Source organism: Bison bison, unplaced genomic scaffold (genome assembly GCF_000754665.1).
Source record: "Bison bison bison isolate TAMUID 2011002044 unplaced genomic scaffold, Bison_UMD1.0 scf7180017864317, whole genome shotgun sequence".
NCBI classification, from domain to species: Eukaryota; Metazoa; Chordata; class Mammalia; order Artiodactyla; family Bovidae; genus Bison; species Bison bison.
Window position 1 is genome coordinate 140,264 of NW_011494889.1, and position 15,614 is coordinate 155,877.

Below are 15,614 nucleotides of genomic sequence, written 5' to 3' on the forward strand. Positions count from 1 at the left end.
GCTCAACTGGAATTCCATCACCTCCACTAGCTTTGTTTATAGTGATGCTTCCTAAGGACCACTTGACTTCACATTCCAAAGAGTCATGTCTAACTCTTTGTGATGACGTGAATCACAACACACCAGGCCTCCCTGTCCATCACCAACTCCCAAAGTTTACCCAAACTCATGTGCATCAAGTCGGTAATGCCATCCAGCCATCTAATCCTCTGTTGTCCCCTTCTCCTCTTGCCCCCAATCCCTCCCAGAATCAGAGTCTTTTCTAATGAGTCAACCCTTTGCATGACGTGGCCAAAGTACTGGAGCTTCAGCTTTAGCATCATTCCTTCCAAAGAAATCCCAGGGCTGATCTCCTTCAGAATGGACTGGTTGGATCTCCTTGCAGTCCAAGGGACTCTCAAGAGTCTCCTCCAACACCACAGTTCAAAAGCATCAATTCTTCGGTGCTCAGCCTTCTTCAGAGTCCAACTCTCACATCCATACAAGACCACAGGAAAAGGCATACAACAGTGCGTTACCAAAATGGAACAGTTTAACAACAATATCTGTATCTATCTATCCATCTCTATATATCTAGATGACTGAAATTTACTGGCCTAGATACCAGGGAAACTATTGTCATTGCACCTGAAGTATAGTAGCCCTGCAACAAATATCAAAAGTATGTAAGCACCATCAGGGTAAATATATGTTCGTCTTATTTACCAGCAAAATGACAGTCATGGTGTTCACTGGATTTTCATTCTAGTAGGAATGTTAGCTAATAAATAAAGATATAACATTTGCAAGCAGTGATGCTTTCCAGGAAGAAGAATGCAGATCAGTCAGGGGATAGAGAACACCCCGTGATCAGTTTGGTTGGTTCAGGAGGTGAGGGACTACTTTAGACAAGGAGACACTTGAGCAAAGACCTGACTGAAGTGAGTCGCCTATCACTGTGCAGCCAGAATCTATAGGCTAAACAGCATTTCTTATCTTAAGGCTTCAGTGTGTCTGGAGCTTGGGTGTGGCTGAGCTTGCCCCAGGGTCTGGCCCAGTGTCTGCTTGCAAAGCTGGACATGATGGTAGGATTCTCTTCAGTCTCACTCAGGAGGTTGTTGGCAGGACTCAGTTCCTCCCAGCCTGTTGGACAGAAGGTCTCAGCTCCTGACTAGCTGCCGGTCAAGCAGCCACCCTCAGCTCTTTGTCACATAGGCCTCTCTGCAGGAGAGCAACTCACAAATGGCAACTTGCTTTGTGAGAGCAAGTGGGAAGTGCCAGAGAGAGTGAGTGAGCAACCTTCTATGTATCCATCACAGTCTTTCACAGGCTAACCTGTGAGTGACATCCCATTACTGTTGCTCTTCTTTGTGTGCTTAGCTGCTCAGTCGTGTTCGACTCTTTGCAACCCCATGGACCATAGCCCACCAGGCTCCTCTGTCCATGGAGTTCTCCAGGTAAGAATACTGGAGTGGGTAGCCATTCCCTTCTCCAGGAGATCTTCCTGACCCAGAGATTGAACCTGGGTCTCCTGAATTGCAGAGATTCTTTACTGTCTGAGCCACCTGGGAAGCCCCATTGCTCTCCTTTATAGTGGGCTTATTTTGGCCTGTTTTTTAGAGCAGGGATCCTCAAGCCCTGGGCCTCAGACTGGTAGTGATCCGTGGCTTGTTAGAAATCAGGCTGCATAGCAGGAGATGAGTGGCAGGTGAAAGAAGAGAGCATCATCTATATTTACAGCCACTCCCCATCATTGGTATTATTGACTACGCTCCTTCTCCTGTCAAATCAGCACAGCAATAGATTCTCATAGGAGGGGGAACCCTACTGGGAACTGTTCATGTGAGGGATTTAGGTTGTGTGCTCCTTATGGGAATCAACCCCAACCCGGTGCCCATGGAAAAACCGTCTTCCACAAAACCAGTCCCTGGTGCCAAAAAGGTTGGGGAATCACTGCTTTAGAAGCAAGTCACTAGGTCCAGCTCACACACAGGGGAGAATGTCACAGACATGAACCCCAGGAGGCAGGTCCCTGGCAACCAGTCAGAACGCCACCCACCACAGGAGGGCGCTGTCCACAGATCTGGGAGAAGAGCTCTGAAGATGTGGAGAATAGCAGATGCAAAGAACAGAATGTGTTTGATGGATAGAGAAAGGCTGGAAAGGAAGAAGACGAGGGGGTGGAGCTTATAGGGTAGGCAGGGCTCAGATCCTAGGTCATATGGCACTTTTCAGGTCTTAATAGTTCAGTTTTGAATATGAGTGTGAAGAAAATTCCTTGGAGGGATTTGAGTTAAAGAGATTGGAAAAAAACCTTCCTTTTATGAGATTACGGGGATAGCAAATTGTAAATCCATTCTACTTGTTTGTTATCATTTATTCTTAATGACCTTTCTAAGGTGAAGCTGGCAATTCCATGTCCACAAATACTTCATATTAAAAAATTATGTTACTTTATTGATTCTTAACACCCTGAATCTGACAGGCTAGTTGTCTATAACGAGATGATTTGTAATTGGGTATTTTAGTATTTGAGCTTCCTTGTGTTTCAAGGGGAATGAGGATTAGCTGATTTATTATTAATAATTATGATTATTTCATTCTTCTTCTTTGTAATCAGTTGAGCTTGTCCCACTTCAACCACAGGAGAAGTCAGAAAAACAAGGAGCTGGGTTGAGAAGCAATATGGTGAACCTGATTCTGACTGTGCATGGGGAGCTACAGGGGAGGTTCTCCTAGAGGTAGTCAGGAAGTGCAGGGTCTAACTCCTCCTGGAGAGCACGTTTAAATTGCTGATTCCTTCTTCCTGGTTATCTGGGTCAGTTAACCCCAGCACAGAGCTGCCAGCAGAACTCTTGCCTGGCTAAGCTTCTCTGCGTTGAATTCTCCCACAGGTTACCTTGGCCAGTGATGTCAGAAGGCATGCATGCCCGCCAACTCTCCCCTAGCGCAAGATGCTGTGTGTGCTCTTTGCTCAGGAAACATCTGCTTGATCCAGCGAGTCACTTGCTGTCTCATAAATTAGCGTCCAGAAGCAGATGGGAAGACAGAACTTCAGCAATTACTCAACCCCACCAGCAAGTTACAAACTAAAATGAGAAGAGAGGAAACGGGCTCCCTCGGCCTCCCTCTCCAGACACCCAGCACCTTGTCTGCACAATCACGTTTCCCAGCTAGTGATAGAAAAGGAATGCTGTTTACAAGAGCCTGATCGCTGGAAGGGGAGAAGAGCCAAGCAGCATGGTGGAAGGGGAGCTCCTACTTGCATGCGTTCAGCAATCCAGCAATTATTCAACAGTGGCCTGAAATCAGGCTCCTAATGAAGAGTGTTATTCACTCTCCTTGGAAAATGAAACTCCACATTCATTGGTAAGCAGAATCCATGATCCCTTGGGAACAGACCCAGCCCCTCTGAAGCTGTTTGACACAGAACAAAAGTTGTTGTATGTCCTTTACTGAGCTCTAAGCATTATTTGTATTCCGCTTGGTTTCTGTTGGTTTTCTTCTCAGTTTATGAACCACTAGCAGCAGCAGGGGCTTTCTTGGTGGCTTATCTAGTAAAGAACCCGCCTGCCAATGCAGGAGATGCAGGTTTGATTCCTGATCCAGAAGATTCCCTGGAGAAGGAAATGCCCACCCACTCCAGTATTCTTGCCTGGAAAATCCCACCCCCAGAGGAGCCTGGCAGGTGACAGTCCATGTGGTTGCAAAGTCAGACATGACTGAGCCCTCACTCACACATACATATATGGACCACTAGAGAGGAATTGAGTTAAATAGACAGGAGACAATGGGTATGGGAACTGCCTCCCACCCCCACCAACCTCCATATCTGTCCCTGAGGCAAGCAGGTTAACTTCCAGCACCCTGGCTGTAAATTAAAAGCGCTTCCTTCTTGAACTGCTTTGCCTCCTGCCTTTTTCACCTCCCCTGCTGCTGCTGCTGCTAAGTCGCTTCAGTTGTGTCCAACTGTGCGACCCAGGCTCCCCCGTCCCTGGGATTCTCCAGGCAAGAACACTGGAGTGGGTTGCCATTGCCTTCTCCAATGCATGAAAGTGAAAAGTGAAAGTGAAGTCACTCAGTCGTGTCCTACTCCTAGCAACCCCACGGACTGCAGCCCACCAGGCTCCTCCATCCATGGGATTTGCCAGGCAAGAGTACTGGAGTGGGGTGCCATTGCACCTCTCTTAGTTATACCAAAAATAACTTTCTAGTTTGTCAACTTCTAGATAGTCTTCATACATTCACCAAAGGTGCTCAAACAGAATGAAGAAGCAAAGACAAAAAAAAAAAAAAAAAGTTGTTTAATTTTTAATAATAGTAAGCAAAAAATAACTAAAACACAAAACAACTATAGTTGTTAAAAATTCTAAAAATTCATTTCTAAAAGCTCACTCTTTTGTTAAGAAATAAATGGAACACAAGATAAAGTGTAAATTTTTAAATCAGTCTTTCTGCTGCAGGTTCAGATTGAGATCCTGGTGCTTTAGGGTTGCTGTGTCATAATTGATTCACTCACCCCTTCAGCAGATAGTTTAAATGCCGTGTGTGCTCTCTATATTGAGTGCATAGCTGGGAACAAGACAAAGGTCCCCGCCTTCTTGGGGTCTTTATACCTATAGATGTGTTTTGATGAAATGATCTAAAATGTGTGACATGCTCAGACTGTACCTGCCATTTAGAAAGTGGTCAGTAAATATTCACTATTATTCATTATTACCCACCTCTGTGCTTTAGACTCAAGCCATTCCTTTTATCTCCCTAAATTTCAATGGAAACCTTCACATTTGGTCAAGTTTCTGTCCAAATTCAATTTTATCACAAGGGATTGGCTCACACACACAATTAAGAAGATTGAAAAGTCCCCCAAATATTTGGAAACTATTTTAAAGTAGACATAGCGTGAAATGTAACTGTTGTGAAACTTTTAGTTATATACTTTTAGCTGCTTTACATCTACTTGATTTCCTTCTTCTTAACACTTACGTTTAGATCACTCATGAAAATTTCACAAGGTACTAAACAGCTAACTGTCAGCTTGTTATCTTTCTTTTTCTTTCTTGGCTGTGCTGTGTCTCGGTTGCTACTTGCGGGCTTTCTCTATTTGTGACGAGTGGGAGCTACTCTTTGCTGCAGCGCACAGGCTTCTAACTGTGGTGGCTTCTCTCGCTGCAGAGCTCCCAGCCCTAGAGCATGGAGACCTCAGGAGCTGTGGCTCACGGGCTCAACAGTTGTGACTCACAGGCTTAGTTGCTCCATGGCATGTGGAGCCCTCCCGGGCCAGGGATTAAACCCATGTCCCCTACATTGGCAGGTGGATTCTTAACCACTGAACCACCAGGGAAGTCCAGCTTGTCATCTTCCTTGCTAAAAATTCTGTCATAGAGACAACATAAACTTATTTGACTTTTAGCAAACATGGGTAGAATAATATGCTGAAAATGCTAAAGATACACCTGTTTTAATTCAACTGGCTAAACTAACACTAGCTTTTCTTCTTTGACACGTGGGCACAAACCTTTATGGTGAATCTTGCTTCTCTTTTAGTGATAGAGCACAATGCCGCACACCATGACTTACGCAAAGCCATATTCCTTTATGTGTACTTTTCAAAATGATTCTCCATTGAAAGGGGAATCTCAGGGATGCAGAAAATTTTGGAGTTGTTTTTGGTTCAACCCTCATGAGAACTTAGGTACAATGACTGCCTGATATCAGAGATGGTGGTACAGCTGCCTATCAAAAATGACGGCATTTTATTTAAAATTTTTAGTCTGAAGGTGTTGACTAAAAAAAAAATGCACAGCATGAGAATTGTGAGTTAAGCTCATTTGGGGGCAAAATAGGGACTAGAGCCCTGAAGAAAGTTTCTCAGATCGCTTTGAGGCACTGCTCTGAAGAGGTAGGGGCTGAGGGCAATGTATTTGTGATTTTAGTGAAGCGGATACATGCAGTCAGGCTCACATTTTGGCAGAAGGCTTCTGCCAGTCACATGAAGTTTGCTACTAGTTATGAGGGGCAGATGTCTCTGCTCCTTAATGATTTTAGTGACTTTCTAGATAGGAGAAGAAGCAAGAAGTTGGTCTCATAAAGTCGTCCCTTGAAAATATCTCCCTGAAGAGGTGCCTGTTCTACTAGAACTTCCCAGAGAAGAGAGTGCCTTATTCCTGATCTTTGCCCTGAATTTCTTTCAGGGTATGTCAAACATCAGTGATCGCAGTGGCTAGTGGTACCATATGCATAGTGACGGATTGCAAGTGCCAATTTTCAGTGGGCAGTGCGCCATCATGATCATAAATTGGACCATGGACTGGGAGGCATTTCATGACTATTTTGTGCCAGAGTGCTAGGATCACTTGCTCCTAGGTCAGGCTAAGATTTCGTTGATGGGCCACTTGGTGTGCTGTTACTGGACTAAGCCCTATCAGAGCCAAAAGTCCCTGGACCATCTGCCTGACTAGTATGTTGTGGTCCAGGAAATGATTCCTTCTTGTTGCTACTTCCCATATCTAAATTTACACTATTACCACCATTGATTTTATATAGAAATACATGTCTGGTCAACTGCTTCAGGTCAATTAGTCATTAATTCATGGGAGACTCAGTCACACATCTGGTGAGACATGAAACAGCAATCTTATGAAATAGGCAAAATATAAGTAATATAGTTAGTAGTATTTGTAAGGTTGTTAGTAAGAATTCAAGACAAGAATTTCCATTAGGTGCCACCCAGTGTATCCCCAGGGTATCTGATGTAGTGTATTCTATACTGATCCTTTCCTTTAAAGGAAATGAAATACTGGAATTGTTCATAAGGCCAGTCACAGTTCTTCATGTTATTTGGCTGGTTACACTTAGTATTTACTTGCACTTTTCCCAACATAAGGGAAGGGGTCTTTTATGTTCATGGCAATGGTCAGAGTAGCTATGGTTGATTGGCCAAGTGAGGGAGTCCCTTCTTGTAATATCAATAGTGGCCCAAACAGAATTATAACTTCTTCTTTCCAGAATAATTTCCTAAGATCATTCAGTTAGAGCCTTGAATGGAGAAATGCACCATGGTAATCCAGAAGTACTGGAAATAGGTGATTGAGTATAAACTCAACAATTCAATTAACTTTATCTGTACATATCATGAAATATGTTTATTTCATAAGCAAGTGTGAGCAATTATCAAAGTAATTGGCATACAAGCTTGCTTTGGAATCTTGGATCAGCTGTCTACTTTTTCTTACCATCCTGGTCTGATACTTTCTCCTCTGTGTAAGCATTGTTTTAAGGTGATTTTGAAGTCGCCAGTCCTGTGGATAGCTCAGTTAATTTCAGGGACCCTCTCTAAGTGGAAATAGTAATCCAAGCATCAATTTCCTTGAGGTTCACTGTCCATGAGTACCTGATGAGAGTCCTTCCATTTAGGTTGAAGATAGTCCTTTAAATTATGTCTTTCCCAGAATGTATAATCCCCTGGTTGCAGGTTGGGACCTCTGATCTTCATCCAAAGATAGACTAATGAGAAAAACTTCAGAAACAAACTAGACTGTCCTTTTAATAATTCAACTAAAATTTACAACAATGTAATAGCTAAGAGCTATCTGGGAAGTGACTCAGTAAATAAAGACCTCAGCGAACAAACTTGAATTTACTCTCCACAGAAATATAATCTTTTTCTGTCTAAAATTACCCTTATTTCTACCAAGTATAGCCAAATAATACTTATTTGTTTACAAATTAATTCTGGTTTCAATAAACTTGGCCTGGTGATTTATACAAGTGTAACTATACAGGCTCTTTTGAAATTGGCTTTGCTGAAAGGAAAAGGCTTTGCTATAATGAACTTCAGGTTAAATTATCAAAAGGCATCTTACTGCCAGGAAAGCCACATCAAAGGCTTGTGACAAATTTCACCTGAGTTAACAACAGATATGAGTAAATGCCTACCTTTTAAATACAAAACACTTTGAAATTCCTCCACCTGTTAGGAGATGGCTTTCCTAATTTGCTTGATGTTTAAAGTTGCTGGGAACCTAAGAGTTTCCCATCTCTGGAAAGATCAAGCAGAGAGAAAAGATAAATATTTCAATTCTGCTTATAAGGTATAATTAACAAGTTTCTCTAACTCATAATTAGCTGAAGGGAAGAGTGTCTTTCATCTGGAAAAGAAAAATGTTAGTAATACTTTAAATAGAAACCATAAATTTATATCCTTATTCCCCAGTTCACATAGACCTATATAAATAGTCCTTTTGTTAACAGTTTTATGAAGCCATCAGGTTTTCTAATAGAATTGTTTAATTTCAACCCAGATCACCAGTATGGATCTGAAAGTTATCAGAATCTTGTACTTGTCCAAAAATCTTTGCTAAGAATATTCTTGAAGAGGACCCATTTTTGCAAAGGTATCAGAATAAAACAGTAACTGTCTATGAATTACAAAAGACAAGAAGTCACAGTTAAAGTCCTGCTTACAATGCAACTGAAAAAGAAATTTGTTTACTCCTGTGGCATAAAACATTTTAAAATGACTAAAATTATGACTGATAATATTTTGTCAGGACACACCAGATTCTTAGAGATTCCATATAATTTCTAAACTAATGACATTTACTCATACAGTATAACCTAAGAAGATTTATTACTTATTTGACAATACTTCCCTTGTAATTTAACATACCAAATAAACCTACTTAATTTATATTTCTTTAGAATGTTGCAATGCTCCTTCGAAGCATCCAAAACTTCGCTAGAGGTCAAAGGAACTACACTAGACTTTGATTTGGGAAACTTGTCATCAAAATATGGAAAAGTTTCAAAGTACTTGGTCAAACAAGATCATAGGTCACTGTGAATCAATGTTTACTCACTTAAGCAAAAGGACAACCAAAGATTTCAAAGGCAAAACAAGAAAGTTATAACAGACTTCTGGTTAAAAGTAAAATAAACTTTACAATCTTCTATGGAAAACAGATCAATATTTTAAGAAAGCTGTCCTCTTCACAGAAAAAAAAAAAAATCAAATTCTGGTTTTGCACCAGTTCACTTTTTAAATGTACTCAATTAAATTATTCTAAGCAGCCAATTTTTACCATGCACAAAATTCTTTGTTCAAGGTTCCTTTTCCACAAAACTTCCATAACTTTCTGTATCTGTATTAGTTTGTCATCAATTTTTTTCCCATCAAGAAACAATCAACTCTAAAACAAAATTACTTTATTTTCCTTTAAAAAAATGCAGTTCCATTTGTCATACCTTCCTTTATTGAAAACACATAACCTACTTTGCTACTGTATACTGAAATGTTTTTCTTACTACTTCTAGTAGCTTTAATTATATATTTAAATTCAACTCTTAAAAAACCTTAATTTTTAGTGAAAACTAAGAAATAAGCAATTATGAACTTTTATATTAGTATTCTATAGATTGGCAAACATAAACACCAATAGTATTTTCTAAAAACATGTGCTTTCTTATAGAAAATATCTCATTTTGACACCAAAAATATTTATTAATCATCCTAAATACCTTTAGTTTCTTTGTAAAATGAAGTCAATGTTCAGTAATTAATGTTTTAGTATCTTGTTTTATTTGGAATGACCTAACCAATAAACTTTCATCATTTAATTTATCACAACTCTTCAAGTTACCAAAATCTAGAGAGACTTTTTAATTTTTTTTTCTAATTTAAATGTAATTGATTTACATTGTTGTGCTAGTTTCAGGTAAACAGTATAGTGATTTATTTTCTTGCATTATAGGTTATTAATAATAATTGAGCATAGTTCTCTCTGCTATACATTAGGTCCTTATAGGTTTGAGAGATTATTTTTAAGTAGATATTCCTAATATATAATTATTCCTAAGGAGTTCACCCAAAAACTCTTATCTCTTTTATTTATTAAAATATCATTATACTGTTTGGCTGAAAGTTTAATTTCAGGTACAAAGGATTTGTTAACAAAAGAAAGCACTCATTACACACAAACAACTTCAATTTCAATAGAGGATTAATTTAATTTCAGTATATAATCATTAAAAGAAAAGAGAAACAATAGAGAAGAGTAATGGCACATACATCACCAAATTGGGCTGACCAACATCTGGACTTAAACAGTATGCTGGGAAGTCCCTCGTTAACAGCAATCTAGAGTCCAGATTGGGAAAAGGTCCTGGGCAGGGTGTCCACTCCACAGGTGAGTCTTCAGATTGTAGTTTCAGGGACTCCCCCTTATCATCCCAGGCCACAAACTGATATCATCATTTTGGGCACAAAAATGCAGCTCTGGGTTTTACTTTAGTCTTTTTACAATGCTAATTGTTTCAGCTTGTGAGTCATAGGATTTTGTTAGGCCCTGAGCAGTTGGCCAGACTTCCGGGGCTCAAGAATTCCAAGACCTGCTCCCTCTCTTATCTAAAGTGCTGCCTGATTTGCTGTGCTTTCAGGCAGGCATGGAATCCAAGCAGTGCCCAGGCAGGTCGGTAGCCAGGTCAGAGGCCTGCTCTCCTGCTACTGAAGCCTGAACAAGACTTCCTCCATTTTAGTGTCCCTAACACATACAAAGTTATTTTTCTCAATGAATAATTTACAACAGATATGATAAAACCTTAATTCACTCCTATCAAACCTAGATACAATTGCCTGAATTAGAAAAACATACAGGTTAGTCTATGTTTCTGAGAGTATACTTGATTTGTATAATGCTTGTTCAGCTTTAAGCCAATTAAGTAGCATTTAAAAAAATAATTTTGGAAATACCATTCAGAAGCACAAACACATCACCATCTATAGCATCCATATACAGAAATAAAAAAACATACAAGCAGAGCTCTTCTAAGTTTAATTTAAAACTTTTAGACATGAGAAAGATATAATATGAAACTCACTAGTTTATTTAAAAAAAAAAACAGGTCTAGTGTATTTCTGGAAGATGGAATAAATTAAGTTTACCTGATAAGATAGTATTTTACTAGTATTTGTAAAAGAGACTTTTAAGATTTTTGATAGTTCTTATTTTTAAAATAAACTTTTCTTTTTTTTTCCTCTCTTCTGATAACAATTCCCTTGCTTCCTAGAGGAGACTCTGTAAATACCTACATCTCAAAGGCACAAAGAATGGAAGTTGCACCACAGACTTTTGTTCCTTAAGTCCAGCACATTGACAATATATGCAAGATTTTTTACATTAAAGGGTACATTTGGGGATTGGTGGAAAGGATAAGCAGTCTTTGAATTATTTCCAGAGCATTTCTGTTGTTAAAAAGGCTTGCTCTGTAAGACAGTTACTGCAAGTTCTGCTGCTGCCGCTTAGTCCCTTTATTCATGTCTGACTCTTTGTGACCCCATGGACTATATTCTGCCTGGTTGCCCTGTCCATGGGGTTCTCCCAGCAAGAATACTGGGGTTCAGTTTCTCAGGTGGCAATCTGAATGATATGGAGGCCATCTCACCCATCCAACAATGTTATCCTCAATTCCCTTCTTTACATCAGGGGAAGATCTTCAACTAAGCTGAAGATCAAAAGGTCTTATGTTTCAGATTTATAGCTATGTGTCTGTGGAGTGCATAGGTAAATTCTTCCACAAAGGCTTCAGAATGTTTCTTTCCCTCTGGTGACGTAGTTTCACTTCAGCTTAGAGGAAAAGGCCTTAAAAAAAGTTCCCATCAGGTTCTGAACATCAACTTCCACGTTTGGCCAATCTCCACTCAGAGGGCTACTCAAAAAAAAAAAAAAAAAAATCCTTTGAATATCCCGTCAGGATTCAACTGGACAAACAGTACATAGATATTTCTGGCAGTAAGTATTCAACAACTCCATGGGGGCAAAAGCTATCCCCAAAGAGTGCAAAAGATATTATCCTCCCAAGATCCAGAGCTACTCCCAAACATAACCAAAAGAAAAGAAAAAGGCTCAGACAATCCCCGTGAAAGCTGACAACAGGGACTGGACCCTACCACACATAAGAGTGCAACCCACACTTCCTCCCAGCTAAAATGCTTAGGTCTCAAACTGGCTGTGGCCATGCCAAGTTCTCAGGGCAAAAGAGACAGGAATGCAATGGCTGTGCTTGAGAAAGAAGGGATCTACAGCCACCAGGTACTCAAAAGCAAATTCATAATGCAAAGATCTATTTCTTAAGAATGTTTTCTGCCTGCCAATCCAAATTCATAAAGGAAGGGAGAAAGTGAAATTTTACTTCCTCTATTAGCCAGGCACCACAGATGGAGAAAATGATGAGAGAATCAACTTTGGTAAGAATTCTTACCTTTGCTGGCTTCTGGCAGTTTTTCTAGGATCCTGTCTGCAAGCTCTGGAGTGACCAGTGTGATCCAGTAGGTCCCATCCTGGTCATCTAAACTTTTACAGGAGGAAAAATCATTTTCCATCTATCTTTGTGATGAGTTCTTGGCTGAGATCCCCCTCCCAGTTTTCTAGATCACATCAGACTTGATAAGATTATCTAGGTTACAAGCTTTCCACTGTGGCCACTGTGATTCAAGATTATCTTTGGTAAAGTTAGCCTGCTTGTCCAGCCCTAAAACAAAATTTTATTACCTGAGGCCTCATACTGTATGCAGTCCAACTTAACAGAACCAGTCTGACTCTAGATTCAGTCCAGTTTCTAAGCTTGACCCAGTCCAATCCCAGTTCCAATCCAGTTTTTTAAGTCAGACCCACTCTGACTAGTTTCTGGACAGTCAAGAAGATGTGCTCAAATAAAGTCTGAAATCTCTTGGAAAAGCTGCAGAAGTAGAATCTGAGAGACACTTACTCACCAACTCCAGAGACAGCAAGAAAGCAGAGTTCAAGGGCTCAGCAGGTATCCAAGTCTAGTTGCTTTTGCTTCTGGGGGCCTTTAGAAGGGGGGGTCTCCTTCAGTTCCCTCTTCTCACGCCAGAAAGGTTAAAAGATAAACTGAGGAATATTAAAATTTTTAGGAACTTGTTTAAACAAAAATCAGTTCAATTGGGTAGTATGACCCCCAGGAGATAGAAAGCAGCACCAAGCGGAAGTATAAAATAAAGAGACTTTTGTGGGCAGAAGGGAGCAGACATGAGGTTCTATTAGGAAAACAGCATGCTTGTTATGGCAAGGCTGTTTTCCTTTAGGGGAGGGGTCTATCAGGCAGATTAACCAGCACTGATCAGGCAATTCCTGGTGGACTGGTTTGAGATTCCATTTCTGGGAGAGCCAAGCTGTAATGAAGTCCTGGGTTGGGATGCAGGGCTTTGCATGAGGTTCCATTTGAGGCCTGCTGTCTTGTTTTTCCGGAGAAGGCAATGGCACCCCACTCCAGTACTCCTGCCTGGAAAATCCCATGGATGGAGGAGCCTGGTAGGCTGCAGTCCATGGGGTCGCTGAGGGTCGGACACGACTTGAGCGACTTCCCTTTCACTTTTCACTTTCATGCATTGGAGAAGGAAATGGCAACCCACTCCAATGTTCTTACCTGGAGAATCCCAGGGACAGGGGAACCTAGTGGGCTGCCGTCTATGGGGTCACACAGAGTCAGACACGACTGAAGTGACTTAGCAGCAGCAGCAGTCTTGTTTTTCAAAGCAGTTAGCCACAGAATCCTAGACAGTACATGTTTTCCTTCCATATGGTGGTGATCACATCCTCTCATTATCATAAACGGTGTGCATATTCCATGTCTGTAGTCTGCTAATTCCCTTTATGAACTCCACTGCCTAGCATTGAACCTGGCACACGAGCTGGAGAACCTGCAAACACAATCACAAACATGCTTCCTTGTTGCTATTCCATTATAGATCTGATAAATGGAGAGTATTATATGTGACCAAGCAGACACAGAAATATACAAATAGATTAGCAATATAAACAGTTTGTTGAAGTCTTCCCATTTTGTTGGTTCTAAACTCTGAGAACCTAAACCTATTCTGTTTCTATATTCTCAAGGAAAAAAAGAAAACTTCCTTGTAGTTGGGGAGTTGTGTAGAAAATTAAGCTTCAGGGAAAGTTTAACAAACTGGCCTGCGTATTTTTTGCATGGCTTCCTTTTTTCTCTAGCTCTTCTGGCTCCTGCACTGACTCTGCTCTGACAGCAATATGACGCACTCACACTGGAAGGCATGTTGACAGCAGCATGGGCCAGGAGCATCAGGGCGATGGGCATGGATGTTCCCTGCTTCCCTTTTTCTCTGGTTAAACTTCGTAGGCTGATGTTCCACCTTCAACACTAGGTGTGGGTGTGGGTACTGAGTGTGCTACCGGACAGTAAGGAGGCTTCGGGATGACAAACTTCCCGCAGCTTGGAAAGCACCTCCATGATGGTGCTGCAGGGATGCTGGAGATGGTGGAGACCCGTGGGGGAATGAGCAGCTGTTAGGACTGATTATGTCCTATCAGGTCACTGCTGAGCCTAAAATCCTTCAAAGCTTTCTAGCATTCTGGGTATAAAATAAAAGTCCTTGCCATGTCTCTCAGGATCTCCCACAGCCTCACGGCCTCCTTCTTCAGCCACATGTGAGATGCCTTCCTCCACTCTCATTGCTCAGATCTACTGGCCTTCGGTTGTTCCTGCAACATGAGTGGCTCTCCTGCTTGAGGGATTTTATGGAAATGGTTCCTTCCATGTGGAATACTTTTCTTCTCCAACCTCCATCCAGCCAACTCCAACATGTTCTCCCGGACCCCTCAGCATTGCTTGGTGCCCCAGGTTTAGACTCTCACTCACTTTACCTGCTCTTTCTCACAACTCATCATCCTTCAAGAGCTCCTCCACTGTGTCTTCTTCACTAGATCATAAGCTCCTTGAAGGTGGACTCCAAGCCTGTCTCACTCATCCCAGGAACTACCATGCCTGTCCCCCTGCCAGATGGATGACAAACCATTGAAAAATATGTGAAGTAAATACAGATCTCAAAGCATTTAAAGTTAATTCTCTGGGCCAACTGGGTGGTGCCCCCAGAAACATGAAAACTGAATGGGCTCTTCCTGCATTTCTTTCAAACCCAGCTGGGAAGTTTTGAAGGGCAGGTATCAGAGGTGGGGATTCTGGGTAAGGAATCTCAGCCAGGGAGCCAGGCCAGGGCCTTCACTGTGATACAGGAACATTTTCAGGAAGTGACCTTCTGCTGGAATTCCTCAGTCCCAAGGTAGTCATTAGCTTTAAACTGCTATGCAGTGTGAATAACCCACCTGTGGAAGAAAATTTAGCACTGATACTAATGCTACTTTCATCACGAAAATCCTGAAATCCTGACTAATGTCAGCTGAACTCAGTCCAGACTGAGCCATTTCCATAACATTAAAGTATAATGCCTCTTGAGAAACCTATAGGCAAGTCAGGAAGCAACAGTTAGAACTGGACATGGGACAACAAACTGGTTCAAAATAGGAAAAGGAGTACGTCAAGGCTGTATATTGTCACCCTGCTTATGTAACTTATATGCAGAGTACATCATGAGAAACACTGGACTTGAAGAAGCACAAGCTGGAATCAAGATTTCTGGGAGAAATATCAATTACCTCAGATATGCAGATAACACCACCCTTATGGCAGAAAGTGAAGAGGAACTCAAAAGCCTCTTGATGAAAGTGAAAGAGAGTGAAAAAGTTGGCTTAAAGCTCAACATTCATAAAATGAAGATCATGGCATCTGGTCCCATCACTTCATGG

The 15,614-nt window shown here is 41.1% G+C and overlaps 1 protein-coding gene and 1 long non-coding RNA gene across 3 annotated transcripts in view; both read right to left on the bottom strand.

The window, feature by feature from the left end:
* Nucleotides 1-7,930: 7,930 nt before the first annotated feature.
* LOC104997859 lies at nucleotides 7,931-13,287 on the bottom strand. Of its 2 annotated transcripts, none has more exons than XR_826368.1 (3): nucleotides 12,749-13,287; nucleotides 12,238-12,329; nucleotides 7,931-8,020 (listed from the first exon to the last, which is right to left on the bottom strand). It is a non-coding gene; the product is annotated as an uncharacterized LOC104997859 (long non-coding RNA). The 2 variants fall into 2 exon arrangements; XR_826367.1 differs by lacking the exon at nucleotides 7,931-8,020 and adding an exon at nucleotides 9,951-11,685.
* Nucleotides 13,288-13,461: 174 nt separating this feature from the next.
* The window catches only part of LOC104997860 (phosphatidylcholine transfer protein), a 32,478-nt gene continuing 30,325 nt past the window's right edge, over nucleotides 13,462-15,614 (bottom strand). The window contains exon 6 of the mRNA XM_010852805.1: nucleotides 13,462-13,696. Coding sequence (XP_010851107.1) covers nucleotides 13,664-13,696 — 33 coding nt within the window. The 3' untranslated portion in view covers nucleotides 13,462-13,663. The remainder of the gene's footprint in view (nucleotides 13,697-15,614) is intronic.